This window comes from Ursus maritimus, unplaced genomic scaffold, assembly GCF_017311325.1.
Source record: "Ursus maritimus isolate PB19 unplaced genomic scaffold, ASM1731132v1 scaffold_34, whole genome shotgun sequence".
Classification (NCBI taxonomy): domain Eukaryota; kingdom Metazoa; phylum Chordata; class Mammalia; order Carnivora; family Ursidae; genus Ursus; species Ursus maritimus.
The window spans coordinates 27239472-27255295 of NW_024426008.1; the positions used below are offsets into that span (position 1 = coordinate 27239472).

Consider the following 15824-nt stretch of genomic DNA (forward strand, 5'->3'; position numbering starts at 1 on the left):
GCACACCATACGGGCGAGTGGACAGTGCCCTGGACCGGCACCAAAGTCTGCAGAAGCAGGCAGCACGTCATGGCGCGTACGACATCAGGTTGTGCGATAGGGCTAAAAATAGCACAAAATGAGCAGTGTTATGGATGACGACCACTGCAAACACCCCCAATAAACCATTAGCAAATTTAATTCTACAGCTCATTAAAACAATAGTAAGTCATGGCCACGTAGGATGTATCCCTTAGGAATGCGAGGGTGGTTCAAACTGGGACGTCTAGTCACCAAATTCACCACGTGAATAAATCAAAGAAGAAAAACCACATTATTGTCTGCAGAGAAGCTAAAACGGCATTTTTAAAAAATTTAGCAGGGGTGCCTGTGTGGCTCAGTAGGTTAAGCGTCTGACTCGATCTCCGCTCAGGTCTCGATCTCTCAGTTCTGAGTTCAAGCCCCGAGATGGGCTCCGTGCTGGGCGTGGAGCCTACTTAAAAAAAAAAAAAAGTTCAGCATTCATTCCTGATTAAATTTTAAAAACACTTACCAATAAGTGGATATTTTCTTCTTATGATAAAAAAGGATATCTTAAACAAAAAAAGGTATCAAACATGATGGTGAAGAACCAGAAACATTCTCACCACATCCCCACTGTGGTTACAATTTCAGGAAAGAGACGAGCACAAGAGAGGCAAATCATAAGGAAGGAGGCGAAGGGGACATTGTGGAAGCCGGTGCCCCGTGTGTGCTGAGCGCCGCGGGAAGAGCATCACGCTGGCTGAAGACAGATCCACCTGCTGAAGGGGCCTCTTTTCTATAAATAGAAACCAGTTACAGGGAGAATGAGAGAGGAACGCATTCTTTACAAAGGCAACAGCACCAAACACGGGAAAAGGCCCAAGGGCTCAGGGCTGCAGGGGGAGAGACGGAGAGCCAGCGGATCTCAGCAGCTTCTCTTCCGAACCTGGTCGCCATGTCTAGCTTGTTATGGAAAAACTGCATACAGGAGAATACCCAAGAAAATTCTGAAAATAAGACAAAGCCAGGGAAGATCAGCCACGGACATGGTAAACGAGAGTGTGCTGTGTGAGGCCGGGGGGACCGAGCACGTGCAAGCACACAGACAGAGCACGGCTGGAAGGCCATCCACGTGCCTGGCAGTGTCCTGGGCCCTGCGGGACCAGCCCCAGGCCCGCTCAGAGCCCGCACCATGGCACCAGCTGTCTGCTAGGGGCGGCCAGGGGACAGAGTCTGGGCTGCAAGTGTGCTGTCCTTGGCACAGTTCCAGGCGCAGTCACGAGCCGCAGGTGGCCACCTAATGGGATATGAATTAATTACAATGAAGCATCACCAAACACTCCTCAGGGCACGCGCCGCGTCACAATGTGCCCGGTGCACATTTCCGTGCACTCGGAACCTTACAGACTTTTCTCCAGTTCCTCTGCCCTGGGGCCTGAGCCAGCCACAGGGGCCACCTGTGGCCACACAGAAAGGGGTGGCCCCTAAGGCGAGGATGGACAGGCAGGGAGCATGAAGACAGGGGAGCGAGGCCGCCTGGAACTGGGCATGGGCACCACGCCGGCCTCACGCTGGCCCCGCCTCAGGAAGCAGCAGGTGCGCCTGGCCCCAGAACGGCTCCACTGGGCTGTGGCCCGGACTAGAGACGCCTGAGCTGTCCAAGCGCAGCCGCTGCCCGGACTAACCCAGCAGCAGAAAGGTTATTCCCTCCAGGGTGATGAAGCACGAGCACGCACCTCAGGGCGGGAGAGACCACTCGCTCCTTCACTCTTCACCAAGTCAGGCGCAGATTCTCTGTGTCCCAGCCAAAGCGCTAGGAGTCACCTGGACGAGGGTGCCCAACCCAGCAACCGTTAAAGACCAGCATCAAGTCCACGGACATGCAGCTGGACCCAGTGACCTACAGGACGCCATCCACGATCGGGCTCAGTAGACATCGGAATCCAGTAAGTGAGGGGCATCTGGGGGGCTCAGCTGGTTGATGTCTGACCCTTGATTCTGGCTCTGGTCATGACCTCAGGGTTGTTCGTGGGCTCCAGCCCCACATGGGGCTCTGCGCTCAACAAGGAGTCTGCTTGAGATTCTTACCCTCTCCCTCCCCCAGCTCGTGCTCACGCACACGCACTCTGTCCCTCTTTCTAAAATAAGTAAATAAATAAATAAAATCTTAGAATTGAGTCAGTTGACAAGTAGTCACGGAGCATCGAGTAGGTACAGTGCTATGAACCAGATACGAGTGCAATCTCTGCTCTCAAGGTAGCTGAGGACCCGGCCGCAGTCTCAGGTGCTGGGAAACAGGGTCATAACACGACCTGATTTCCACGTGAAGGACGGGCCTCGCTGTTGTGTGGACCACACACTCCAGGAGGTGGGGAGTGGACACCCAGAGTCCAGCCAGGGACCATGGCGGTCGTCCAAGTGACAGGCGGGGGCCCCCTGCGGCTCGGGGGGCTTTCCTGATGTGGCCCCAGAGCTGGCCCCCCTCCCCACAGCCTGCTACTTCCAACCCTCGGGGCCCTGCACTGACCCTCTGGGCCTTTTCAGACAACAGGCCCTGGGGAAGGCAGGCAGGCGTCCGGCAGTTGGGAGCGTGCGGGGTGTGCCTGAGTGCGGGAGGCTCACGGCCGCAGGCAAGGCACCCGTCCCAGCTGACGGTGGGCACCACTCCACCTGAACACGGAGATGCAGGAAACAATGTCTCAAATCCACCAATTCTGTGCATTGGGATGAGCTCTGACTGGGTGGGTTTAATCAACTGCACTGTAAGAGCAGCCCCCAGAACCCTCCCGCCAACACCTCCACCGCAGAAGCCCTGGGAGGAAGGGGGGCTCCCCAAGTCTGCGGGTCCTGGGTTCCTCCCAAAGGGGGAGAGGGAGGATAGAGAAGGACCCCGCAGGGAGTCTTACAAAAGCCAGCAGCCTGCAGAGAGCTTTGCCCCGGCTGGGAAAACATTCTTCTCTGCCCCTGTCATCCAGAAGTCTCATGCAGCTTCCTTCCCCCAGAATCTGCCCCGCGGACAACCCCACCCCATCCCCTGGTCCTGCCCAGCTGGGGCTTTATTTCAGCCAGTGGGTTACAGTGACTCTTCAGGACAGCCGGCTCCACGGGATGCTTGTGAGCATGTGCTGAGCACGGGGCGTGCGGCAAAGCCTGCTGGTGGACACCAGGAGAGGCAGAGCACCGTCCTGGGCGAGGTGGCCTCCGGCAGCGAGAACCCCCATACTGGCATCGCACCCCAGCACGGCGGCCTTCCTTCAGTGCAGAGGGATCTCCCCTGCCCAGCTCACGGCAGACAGCGGCCACCAGCGTGGAGAAATAATCCCGTCTGGGAAAGGCCTCAGACCTGCTCTCCCAGTATGGAGTTGAGGTCTCAACTGAATGTGGAGTCAGGTGACAGCTGTCCCTGCAGGTTCCCCAGAGCCGCCCCCCGGCGTCGCGAGCCCACACCCTGCCTGGGTCCCCACCAGCCTCGGCACGCACGTCATCACATCTGCCAGCCCAGACGCCTGCCGAATGAATTAACAGATACCCAAAACCCTGTATTAATGTGACGCATTTCTCCTCAAACCAAAGAGGATTATCCGTCACAAGAAAACAAACATGACACACGTGTAAGGAAAGGTAATGACTTCCCTGTTTCAGAAAAAGAGCAGAAAAGCAAAAGAACATCCGTGAGAAGCAGCGTTTCCCGCGAGCCTAGTCCCTGAGAATGCGAGCCCCAAAACCACACGGCCTCCGTCCCGGGGTCTGTGTTCACCAGGAATGATAAGAGATCTCGTCTCTGAAGCATAACGGAGGCGTGCCCAGTCCTAGCCCGCCCTCTCCCTGTAACCGCAGCCGGAGAGTCTCTTCTCCTCTCCCTGTGTGATGTGGCAGTGCCCGCGGCCGCCAGGCCCCCCGTGATGCAGCGTCTGGAGAACCAGAAAGCCTTGCAGACCAAACCCAGACACTAAACACACTATCTGACGAGGAAGTGAGAGACGAGGGGCAGGGGACAGCGTTGCAGGCTGCCGTCGCGGGGTGCACAGCGATTCTGGAGGGATATTTAGGAGAAGTAGGTGCAGCCTGAGAAGTGCTGTCTCGGGAGGCAGGTAACCCGTGGAAATCCTGTCTAGCGGCCACTGTTCTCTGAGGGTGGGACTGACCCCATGGGCCGCGGGTGGCAGGGGGGTTCCACATGGGGCAGAGGGATGTGGTCCAGGATGCTGACCCCAGATCTGGTCTAGCCACATCCAGTTTTATCCAGGGGTGACTTCCTGCCACCCCACCCTCGGTGTGCAGAGACCCCCTGTGCCATGCTCCTGCTCCACGGCCACGTCGGGCAGACGCAGAGGTAACAGGGAACACGCAGGTGCAACCGGGGGCCTTGTGAAGATGAGAAATGCAGTTTAAGGCAGAAAATGAGACTCGCACAGCACTGGGTCAGTTCGCTAAATGAAATAACAATTTAAAAAGGAGTCTTCCTCGTGGTGTCACACTTAAAATGAACTCTTTTCGCGGGTTTTCTCGCCGGTCAAGCAAACCCGCAGTTAACACGTGCCCCTAACGGCACGGCTTCATGGAGTGAAATCATCGCGGGGGTTTTAAATCTTGGGAAACAAAAGAGCGAACAGTAGAACATGCCGGGAGCCCTGTGGGAGCGGGTGGTGCCCACCCCGAGGCCCACAGCCGTGCGAGCCGGCACCGGCACCATGGACCCACTGACCACTGTTGGAGGTCATCGGACCTGCCCCGGGGGACACGCTCCACACCTTTGCCCAGAGCTGGCCAAGGGGCCTCTCGTGCCGGAGACGGGGCTGGAGCAGGGGAGCCCAGGGGCATCCGAGGACTGCGCCCAGAGGTGTGCGCCCAGGACGCCCGAAGGAGCCACGGCCAGTCCTCTGCCCACAACAGGACATGCGAGGGGGTTTCCTGACAGACATGGCCAGCTCAGGAGGGAGGTCACCTCAGAATGAACCAGCAAGACCACTCTAGAGGGGAGCTCAGAACCCAACTCCACTGTGGTCTCACAGTCCCCCAACCCCACAGGGGCCCCTTTGGTCTCTGAAACCCGCTGGGGTTCTGCTTAGGCCCCAAACCACTGGGGTGCCCTGTAGTCCCCCTCAATAAACAGAAGGAAAAAGAACTCGGGTTAACAGAAACTACGCAGAAAAAAGACATTAAAGTAGTGTTATTGTCCTGACTGACAGACAGACACAGACACCTTTTTGTGCTTTCATGGACCCAGAGCAGAACGCAACGAAGGAGAGAGTGGAGAGGCGCTCAGAACACACATGTGGGGCGTGCACTGTGTACGTGTGTTGTTTGAATTATGTGTGTCTGTGTGCAGTGTGTTTGTGTCCGTGTGTCTGTGTGGTGCCCTCCGAGGGACAGCTGTGCAGCAAATCCTCAGCCGAGGGTCCCGGCAGGTGGGCCGGAGGGGACCCGGTATTTCCGAATCCCAGTGACCTGAGTGACAAGTGCCCGGGCAGCACGAGAGGAAGCAGGGGTTGGTGAGGGACCCCCGACAGACCCCCTCGTGCTCTTCTTTGCAGAGACGGCGCCTGGGCCTCTGCTTCCCTGACCCGCCAGCACCTTTTCGGAGACACGCATCAGACCTTGAAGACACGAACACACAGCCTGGAAAAGCTCTGGCACTTTGAAACACAGAACCAAGTGCTCGAGAACGGTATTCCCGCGGCACTTCTCTCTCCGCGTAAGAGCACTTGGTTTGCAGCGAAGAGGAAGGAGATCAGGGGCTCCGTGGACACAGGTTTCTTTATTAAAGCATGTGGATTCCGCAAACCTCAGTAATAAATGCAGGGTGACTGCAAATCACCAACATGAACAGAGCTCCAGACGATGTGTCAATAAATATATTATCTCACCTGAAGAGTGGGTATAAATACACGGTTCCACAGATTTCCACACGCTCGACGTGAAGCTGCTCAAGTCCCCGCGGAGAAAGCTACGCTAAGAAGAATCACAGTAAGTCCGCGCAGGGAGGGCGCGCTCTTCATGGGCGGTGTTTTCGCCTCTGCTCTGACACGAGCTCCCTTGGTGCGGGCAGAGATTGGAAACCAGCCCACTCCCCTTCTCCCGTGCGGCGCACCTGCCCAGGCCTGGAGACCCCCGTGTCATCCAGAGAAATTCTGAAAGATGTTGGCGGCCTCCACCCAGTTCTGGAAGCAGGCCAGCCCCCGCTCGCGGACCTGCTTCCGCCCTTTGTCTGTGATGACCTCCCCACTGGGTTTCACAACCACCAGCCTGGGGGTGACGGAGATGTGGTACCTGGTCCTCAGCTCACTGCAGGAGAGAAGAGGGAGGGGAAGGCCGGGTCAGCAGGGGAGCAGGTGGGCCGCCAGGTGCACGTCCGAGGGGACCGGGGCCTCCCCGAGGGCCGGCCAGCTGACCCTGCCAAGCCTCAGCCCCCCACCTGCAGGCACGCCCTCCTCCGCGCTGGGCTCCTCTTCACCTACTCTCCCTGCTGCGGGCCTGTCCTAAGCCAAGGGAGCGTCCGCAGGGAGGGCGCGGCTCTGGACCTGAGCTGCCCCAACTGACAGCTGCGAGGGTTCCTGGAGCACCCGAAAGTGCTGACAGGCCTGAGAAAACGAATTTTCCATCTCAGCTAATTTAAATTTAAGTAGCCACAAGTGGCAGGTGTCACCCATACTGGACAGTGCAATTTTAAACCCAGAGACACCCCCAACAAATTTACATCCCTCCTACATTCAAGAAGCAGAACAATATCCGCGGTCCGAGTAAACACTCGAGTTCTACAGCCACACAAAGCCGTGTGAGACTTTCTGCCCAGCACACTCAACGGCAGGCTGGTCAACAGTACGACATATTTCTTGGTTGCGTTTCCTGTCAGGTGCAACCCTGTGAGAGATGTTTTTACAAAATTATTTGTGTCCATTTAGAGAAAATAGTGTCTACCTTCTTGGTTTCTCCCCATAACCTTCCCCGGGATTACTGTCCTCAGGACAGGGCAGCTGATGAAAATCCCTCCCCGTTTCCAAGGCCGGCCTTCTCCAGCCTCCCGTAAACAGTAAGCTGATTTCCCTCATCTGTCACCTCAGGACTGTGGGTCTGCGTGGAAGGAAAAACGCACATGAGAGCCTCCCATTACCACATCTCCCGCTGACGCCTCCGTCACGGCCTTCCTGCAGCTTTCTGGCTCCACCCAACATAGAGAGATGGCCTTGTTTTCAAACATCGAGAGACGGTGACAAAAGCAGCCTGCTCTCAGCCACAAAGGGATCTTAATACATTGCAAATAATCAGGGGCGCCTGGGTGGCTCAGTCGGCTGAGCAGCTGCCTTCGGCTCAGGTCCTGATCCCAGGTTCCTGGGATCGAGTCCCGTGTCATGAGTCCCGTGTCGTGAGTCCCGTGCCGTGTCGGGCTCCCTGTTCAGTGGGGAGTCTGATTCTCCCTCTGCCCCTCCTCCCGCTCATGCTCTCTCAAATATATAAATAAATCTTCAAAAAATAAATAAATTTCAAATAATCAATAGCATATAGACCACTTAATCAGACCATAACATAATAGAAATTGGAAATCAATACGAAATAATTTTTGGAATGAGTTTAAAAACTAAATAAGCATATGTTACACATAAAACAGCAGCACAGACTTCAACCTAATTAGAAGAGGACAACGCAGAATAAACTCCGGACCCCCAGCCGTACACACCATCAGACACAGGAAGCTGTGCTCTTAAACACACTCTCCTGAAGGACAAGCATCTGTATAGACGAGCTGTGTGTCTGATCCGAGAAGCACGCACACCGAACACAGAAGTCACGGACAGACAAACCGACCTGGCTCCAGGGAAGACGCACGGAGCAGGGCTCTGCCAGGACTGCCCGAGGGAGAAAGGAAGACACGGGAGCATCCGGAGTCAGGCGATGACCAGTCCCAGCCCACGGTGGACTCCACACTGCTCGCGGACACCACGGGCGGGCCCCATCACTCCTGCCACGCCCCACCGCTGCCCGGACTGCCGGTTCCCGAAGGAACCCCGCGCTGGGCTGGCTGCCCCTCCAGCAGCTTCTAGAAGCCGGTCTGCGCGGCGTCCCCCAGTTACTCATGTGAGGAGGAGACATGAACGTCGGAGAGAAACAAGTCAGCTATTAAACGTGATCGTGACTGAAACAGACACCAGGACTGACAAACGCAAAGCACAGTTGGACAGACGCCGACCTCGGGATGAACCCCGGCCTCAATCACGAGCCCGCAGGTCTGGCAATTCGTGGGGTGCGGGGTGGGACCCAGCTGAGGTGGGGGAGAGGCCCCCCAGTGTTTTCAGAATCCTGCACAACCCCAGGAATTTGAGATGCCTAAGAAATTAGCTTTCCCCCAAAGCATAAAACAAACACGAAGAAAAGAGGAACTACGCAGCAGCCCTTGACTTAACAGCTGCAGGAAACGGCGGTGCCCACGAGAGACTCTGTCCGGGCCTCCGCCGTGGGCAGCATGGCGGGGCGTGCAGCGTCCACCGCGTCACAGCGGTCCCTCTAGGGCTTACCCTCAAGGCCAGGGGGCCCTGGGGTGTCCTGGAGGGTGGTGAGGGGATCTCCTGGCGGAGCCCACACACGTTCCTGACTTCACACCCGTATCCCTGCCAGGCTCCCCATGTGGCGGCTGCTGGTCCAGGCCCCACCGTGGAGCAGCAGGAGCAGTGAGTGCTCTGGGCATGGGGTCCCAGACCGGCAGCAGCAGCAGCACCAGGGAGAGTCTCCTGCCCCTGCTGGTGGGGGTGGAGCCCACAATCCCCCAGGGATTCGTGCCTGCCAATCTCCCAGGGCCGCCTGCATCCCTTCCCTCCACCATCCAGGGACCCCAAGGAGGGAAGCTGAGAACCGTGCCCTTGACTGTCTGGGTGGTAGAGTCTGCAGCTTGCTGACCAGTCCACAGCCCTGCACTTTCTGGCATGAACTAGCTGAGGGACTTGGGCAAGCTAGCCAACCTCCCTGCACCCCAGAGTCCTCACCTACACCATGGGAAAAACACGACGCACCTCCCTGGGTTGCTGGGAGGATGAGATGGTGACTAGACCAACAGCTGCCAAGGGATCAAAACACACGGGCTGTTACTGATGGGAAGCCCACCCCCAGTTCCAGCCGGGCTGACTGTCCAGTGCAGCGTAGCCTGGCTCCGCTGACCAGCACCAGATGGGTGCCCAGCAGACTCAGAACCCGTGAGACCCCGCAGAGCCCTTGCACGTGTGCCAGGAAAGAGGACGTGTGAGGACATGCAGCCTGAGATGCAGCAGCCACTCTGCCAGCTTGAGGAGAGACGGGATTTCCCAGGTGGCCACTGGCTGCAGCCTGAGCCTGAAGCACGCATGGCAGAAAGCAAACTGTCCTCCCTGGCCTCCCCCCTCCCTCGAGACCAGCTCCTGACTGTGGGATGTTTAAGTTAAGCTGATCAACAACATTTGCTGTTTAAGCTTGGAGCTGTTGCTCTCATCCCTTGCAACGCAAAATCAGCTCTGACTCCGTCAGGGGGGCGCAAGGCAAGCCGGGCTTAGGGCGGTGAGGTGGAGTCTGGAATAGACATTTGCTCCCGAATAGCTTCAGAGTCAGCCATGTGGGCCCTCAAATCCCCACCCTGGCAGCCTCCGCCCAGGGGACAACCGTAACCTTGGAAGCCTCTCCAACTGCTCCGAGCACTGTGTCCCCAGGGAGCAGGCTGTGTCTGGGAAGGGAGAGCCCCGTGGCCACGCACATTGCAGGTGTGAGAACTCGGAGTACTGTGGCTGTCAGGGATTCCGAGTTCCTCCCAGCCCTCGGCACTGGGCACTGCTGCAATCCTGGATCCCTCCCTTCACCGAACACAGCATGTCCTCTTCCCTGCACAAGTCCTTCTGGGTTGCCATGGCAACTCTGGTTCCAGCCTCTTCCCACCTTGGCCACTGGAAGACTTGGCCAGCAAATCTCTCCAGTTGCTCCAGCCACCCACCCAAGACACAGCCTGCAGGCAGCAAGCGCTGGACAGTGTCTGCTCCAACCTTAAAGACTGCAGAGACCCTCCTCCCACCGGTGGTGCTGGGTGCAGGAAGGGCACAGCACCACCACCCCCCACCAGAAATGCCCCCAGCGCCCCCAGAAGCACGGGGGAGGTGTAGGGGCTGCCAGGCGAGGAAGTGGGGGCTCCAAGGTTGGGTGACTGCAGCACCTGTGCAAGGTTTGGAGGTGGGAAAGATGCGGGGTATTCTGGAATATCAGCTGCCCAGTCTGGCCGGAACATAGGTACAAAGGGGCAACAGGAGGTGAGTGTAAGGCAGACAACACATGGACTGAGCCCCCTGGGGAGCTGGGGTTGCCCCGGTGGGGCCAGACTGCCTCTGATGAGAGGAGGAGGGTTTCAGAACAAGAGTCCGTCAGACATGGACACTGAGGCGGGGGGATGAGTGAGAACATGCCGATGGTCCAGGGCCTAAGTGAAGGAAGTAGCAATGAGAAAACCAGACTCGGTAGAGCCGGTGCCTGACGGGGACGTGCTGAGTCAGGAGGCCCAGGGGGAGCTGGGACACAGGGCTGGGGAGAGGGCAGGGAGCATGGGCTTGCTGAGAAACTTGGCATCAGCACCCACTGGACCCCATCCAGTGGACAGCTCTAATGGAGCCATTGTCTACTCGAGAAACGAAGCCATGGCCAGCTGTGTTCTCCATCCAACGAAAACCTGTCAGCCTGAGGGCTGAGGCATCCATCTGCCTGGCCCATGGTGGGGGCAGTGGGAGCCAGAGCGGACTGGAGGTGGGGAGGGCCACTCCAGGCCTCTCGGGGGCCTACTGAGGTTCCAGGGCAATCATAAAGTCCATGACAATCACCACGGAGTGGGTCTTGCCTGTGACAGCAGGAGACAGGAATTCCTGCTGGCAGAAGCAGAAGGTGATGCTTGGGTGCTGGGCCCATAATAAAGGGCAGGAAGATGGGCAGGACCCCCCATCCTCGGTGCTGTCCCCACACTCAGGCTGCTCATAGGCACCGGCTGCGGGGACATCAGTAAACACGTGTGTGTCCAGGCAGAAGGGTTGTGATCACCCGCCAGCCATCCGGCCGCCAGCCATGCCCAGGGCACCCCCGTGGGGGCTGTCTGCGGAATTCTCCTCCTCATCCTGGGACTCAGGGGGTCAGCAGTCAACCAGTGGGTGGCCAGGGTCCCGGACCGTGACGGACCTAGAGGGGCCCCGGTGACTCCTGTCCTGGCCCCACCTGCCCGGGGCACCACACAGAGCGCCGTGTTCCACACACTTCTGGAAACTTCCCCAAAGGCTGCCCGCATGCGTCCACACTCCTTTGTGCTCCATGGTGGTGGTGATTTCCGTGTTGCTGGTCATCTGATTCTGTGTATCCGGCTGGAATGGGCGGAACTCAGGCGTAGCTCCCCGTAGTCCCACAGAACAGCCCATTTCCTACCACAGAAATCACAAGGAGAGCTAACGAGGTCCCGTCTGGAGAGCAGAAGGGCAAGGAGCTAACCTCACAGAAGGAAAACCGAGGCTGGCTTCTTCCCAAGACCAGGCTGGCCGCACAGGACCTGAGCTGCTCGGCTGAGGGCAGTGGACCTCAAGGGCTGTGACCACATCCCAGGAGAACCAGGAGGAGCCCGGCCAGGCCCTCCCTGGCAGACGGGGAGAGGCCGAGCAGAGGAGCTGAGGCTCCTGGTTCCCTGGGACCCCTCGGAGGGGGAGACGAAGGGGAAGTGTCGGACAGAGTCAGGCTCCAGAGCCGGGAGCACCGGCCTCCTCACACCTCAGGGACGCATCTGTGAAATGGGGCAAATGCTGGCACACAACCACCACCGCAGCTCCAAACTCACCAATCGGGGCAGCCCACATACGACACAGGAGCACCATGACGCTGGGCAGCAAACGCCTCGCCTACCTCACCGCACGGGAAACCCCAGAGCTGGGCTCTGCCCAGGCCCCAGCTCTGCCTGATGACCAACACGGTCACCCCGTCACTTCCAAAACTGAGTGTGTTCCTTCAAAACCTGCGCGGAATCTGAGCGTGAAGCAAATCACAGGCATTTCCCAACCACCGCGAGAGCAGACCCTATAATGAATCATCTGCCAGTAACTCCCGGAGATTCACCCCCACGAGACGGCCACTCGGGCTTATTTTCACTGTCACGTAGACCAGTCATCAGTAAGACTTTGCTGGAGCGAGGTGCCCACCTGGACGGCCTGGGGCTCACCTCCTCAGCATCCCCCACCCCACGTGTCTGCGGGAAGCACTGCTCTCCCACAACATTTCCAAAGCCAGCTGCCATTTTAACTGTCCACAAGGAACGTCATCAGGATGGTTAAGGAGGGGCGGGGGGGAGGTGGGGTATTACACCACAAGTGAATAACAGCCCCCAGAAAAAAGAAGCCCCTGGAAAGCACACCCAGAAACTCACTCCACATCTGTTACGGGGTGCTGGGGTAACGCCGCTGTGAGGAGCAATGTACACCCAAGTCTGGAGGCTGTCACCACGGCACAGACCCCAACCGACAATCAGTGCCCTGCTCCCTCCAGTCTGCCAGCCCTGCTGACATCCTCTCTGAGCTCCCTCCTGCCTTCTCCCTCCTCCCTCCCACCTTCTCTGTCCTCTCTCCCACTTCCCACCTCCTCTACCCCACCTCCACCATCCCACCATCTCCCTCCTCCCCACATCCTCCCTCTCCCCACTCAAGTGCCCCCTCCTCACCCCGTCCCACCTTCTCCCTGCTCCCCTTGGTGGATTTTCTTGGCCTCTGTCATTAACCCCCCTGGAGTCCAGGGACCTGGTTCTTTCTACAGTTCGGAAATTCCAGTCCAACCACACCCCGGCCAGCAGGGAGGGGGTTCCTCCCGCCCACAGCACATGGTCTCCAGCCCGCTCCGCGACACCTGGCCGCCCGCGGTAGGGCACACAGGGTCCCCAGTTCTGACCCGAGCCTCCCGAGGCTCCCTCTCCTGCTTCCACACTCCTCTCTGAGCCGTGAGACCCTGCGCGAGGGGACCTCGCCACCGCAGCAGCCGCAGCAGCCGAGCTGGTTGGAAACAGCAGACCCGCCGAGGCAAGGTTCGCCAAGCCCCGGGGGAGGCGGCAGCCCCGCTGGAGGAGCTGGGAGGCTGGAGCGGGGAGCACGGGGGACGCGGGAGAGGCTCCCCTGGGGTCGGGGACCAGCTCCGCGCGGCCGCCCAGCCCTATCCCACTCACTGCCGCAGGGGGTCGTCGAAGGGCAGCGCCAGCCAGGCGCCGTGCAGCTCGCGCATGAAGTCCAGCATCTCCTGCTCGCTGCCGTCGGCCGACACGAACACCACCTCCAAGGGGGCGGGGGTCCGCGCCTCGGCCACCAGCTCGGCGTAGAAGCGGCAGAGCAGCGGCGCGAAGTCGCGGCTGGACGCGCACCGGCCCGCGGCGAAGTACAGCGCCACCACCTTGTTCTGCAGCGCGGCCTCGGCCTCCACCCACGCGCCGTCGCGGGTCAGCAGGCGCCGGCCGCACAGGACGTCCACCATGGCCGGGTGGGAGGGGGAACACCTGCGGGGGGCGGGGGCAGCGGTGAGCGCGGGAGCACAGACTCCTGCGTGGGACGGACACCTGCGCGAGCGGATACCTGAGGAGCGGACACCTGCGGGGGCGGACACCTGTGCGGGATGGACACCTGCGGCCGTTAGACACCTGCGGGGGCGGGGGGGGGCGGGGAATGCAGGTAGATGGTCACCTGCGGGCGGGTGGCAGTGCCGCACCAGACGTACTCGGGCTGTGCTGGGACCTGGGGCCCCACCTGCTCTGTGCCCCGGCCTCGGCCTCTCGCTGGGGTAGGGGTGTGCGCACTGGGCGGGGGAGGGACACTCACAGACACCTGCGACCCAGAAGCAGCGGCGTCTGCAGCAGCTCCCGCCTCCAGGAGGCCGAGCTGCCTGGCCCGCCCCGGCGCCTCCGCCCACCACGCCCTCCCGGGTCTCCGCCTGCTCTCCGCCCAGTCCCTCCTCACACGGCGCCCCCACCTGGCTCCGCAGTCGCCCCCCCTCCCGGAACCCGCCCCGCCCCGCCGATCTCTGCTCCCCTCTGGCACCGTCCCCTCTGCGCCCCGCGCTCCCCCGCGCTCTCCCTACCCCGCGCTCCCGCCCCAAGCGTCCCGTCGACCCAAGAGGTGACAGTATTAACGTACCAGGCACTCTGGCGGCCCTGGGGATCCCGCAGCGAGCAAAGTAATTTCAGCTCCTGCCTGGGCAGGGGCGGGGAAGCGGCGGGTGAGACACTCCCGCGGGACGCAGATTTAAGGGACTTAAGCGCCAAAAAACTCAGTGATCAAGGTAAGTTACATTCCACTGCAGTATTTTAAAACTTCAAAATCAATGCAAAACTTCACGATGCACAAAACACCAAACGTAAATAAGGGCGGGCTCCTGACCTGCCCTTGGGCGCCGGCCGCTGACCCCTCCGGCTGGCCCAAATCGCGCGGCGGGAATTGACGGACCGCGGACGCACCTGCGGGCAGTGGAGCCAGCGCGCCGGGCAGACGCAGGGCCTGGCAGAGGTTCTTTCGGACCCATGCCGCTCCCAGCAGCCCGCTGCCAAAGCCTCGATTCGCTGTGGGATTGTAAGACCTGGGGAACTTAGAGGCCACCGGGAGGAAAAAGTTGAGGGCCTTTGCATGTGGAGGTCCGACTTTTGTCAAAACTAGCAGAATGGAATGCCCCGAAATTCTAAATGTCATCAAAACTTTTTTGATCTGTTTGGCCTTTTTCCTTTTATCTCAACAGGGAGCAAAATAGAGGAGCATTTCTTTTAGTGACACCCTCCCACAGGGGAAATCTCCAGCTATTTGTATAAATCCCGCCAACTCCTGCAGGAACCTTCCTGCGGCCACAGTGAAGTGAAGCCTGGGCATTCCTCCAGGGAGGGGAGATCTGGGGGAACACCCCTCCTCCCCAGGGGACCCTCCTGTGGCTGGTCTGAGTGTGACTGTGTGCACGTGTGCGTGTGGGTGCGTGCGTGTGTGTACATGCGAGTGTGTGTGTGCGTGCGCGTGCAGAGGGGACCTGCCCTCAAGAGCTCCTGGAAGGAGCAAGGGACACCAGTCCTGTTCAGCTCATTCACCGGCTCACCAGTCTTCAAGGGCCCTTCCTGTCCCGTGAGCCTGTGTCATTGGCCCACCACTCCATCCCACTGGCCACTCCTTAAGTGGGGAGGGGGCTCCAGGTGCCTTGAGAGGCAGGAGGAGGCCCAGCATCCTCTCCTGCCTCAGCCAGAACAGTCTCCTACACACCTACCCTCACTAACGCAGGAACAGACACACATGGAGTCCCAGAACCAGGATTTGCCGTCCCCTAATCCCAGCCAGGTCACTTCACATCAGCTCACACTGGACTTCCTTCCGGGAATCTACGGTGCGCTGAGCACGGGCATCTGCTAATCAGCTTTATGTGCCCTAGATAATCACGGCCAGGCTGGACAGCGCTCCCATCCTGACGTTTGTGAGCTGCCGCGTGAGGCCCTTCTTGGCTCTGCCCTCCCCGCCCCACCCTGCCAGCGCCCTCTCCGTGCCCTCTGCCACCACTCAAAACAGTCTGTGACCTATATTCTGCCCTATCATCCAGTCCTCACACAACTGAAGCACAGTCTTTCCTGCATGTCCTCCTGTCTAACGATCAGACTCCCCCGAGCCTCCCCTGAGTCCTCCCGTCTTGGGTTGGTCCCCGAGTCCGCGGCCTGCTAGGCCAGTCCTCCATCCTGGAACTGATCACCCTGGCTTACCTTCAGCAGCAATCCCCTGCCGTGGGGTCTCCTCTTAGTGGCTTTCCATCCACTGACTCCACCCTACCCTCTCCCTTGGCCGTAAACCCCAACACCG

The 15824-nt window shown here is 59.4% G+C and overlaps 1 protein-coding gene across 1 annotated transcript; it reads right to left on the reverse strand.

Moving 5' to 3' along the window:
- Nucleotides 1-6119: 6119 nt before the first annotated feature.
- NXNL2 (nucleoredoxin like 2) lies at nt 6120-13482 on the reverse strand. Its single transcript, XM_040620393.1, has 2 exons — nt 13181-13482; nt 6120-6288 (listed from the first exon to the last, which is right to left on the reverse strand). Exons 1-2 carry the CDS (start codon nt 13480-13482, stop codon nt 6120-6122), a joined length of 471 nt encoding a protein of 156 aa, XP_040476327.1.
- Between the last annotated feature and the right edge of the window lie 2342 nt (nt 13483-15824).

What these genes read in the sequence shown, in the direction of transcription:
- NXNL2 (XM_040620393.1), bottom strand. Translation starts at nt 13,482, where the DNA reads ATGGTGGACGTCCTGTGCGGCCGGCGCCTGCTGACCCGCGACGGCGCG. An exon ending in TTCGACGACCCCCTGCGGCA is followed by an intron (nt 6,289 to 13,180) that starts GTGAGTGGGATA and finishes TCTCTCCTGCAG; the next exon opens with TGAGCTGAGGACCAGGTACC.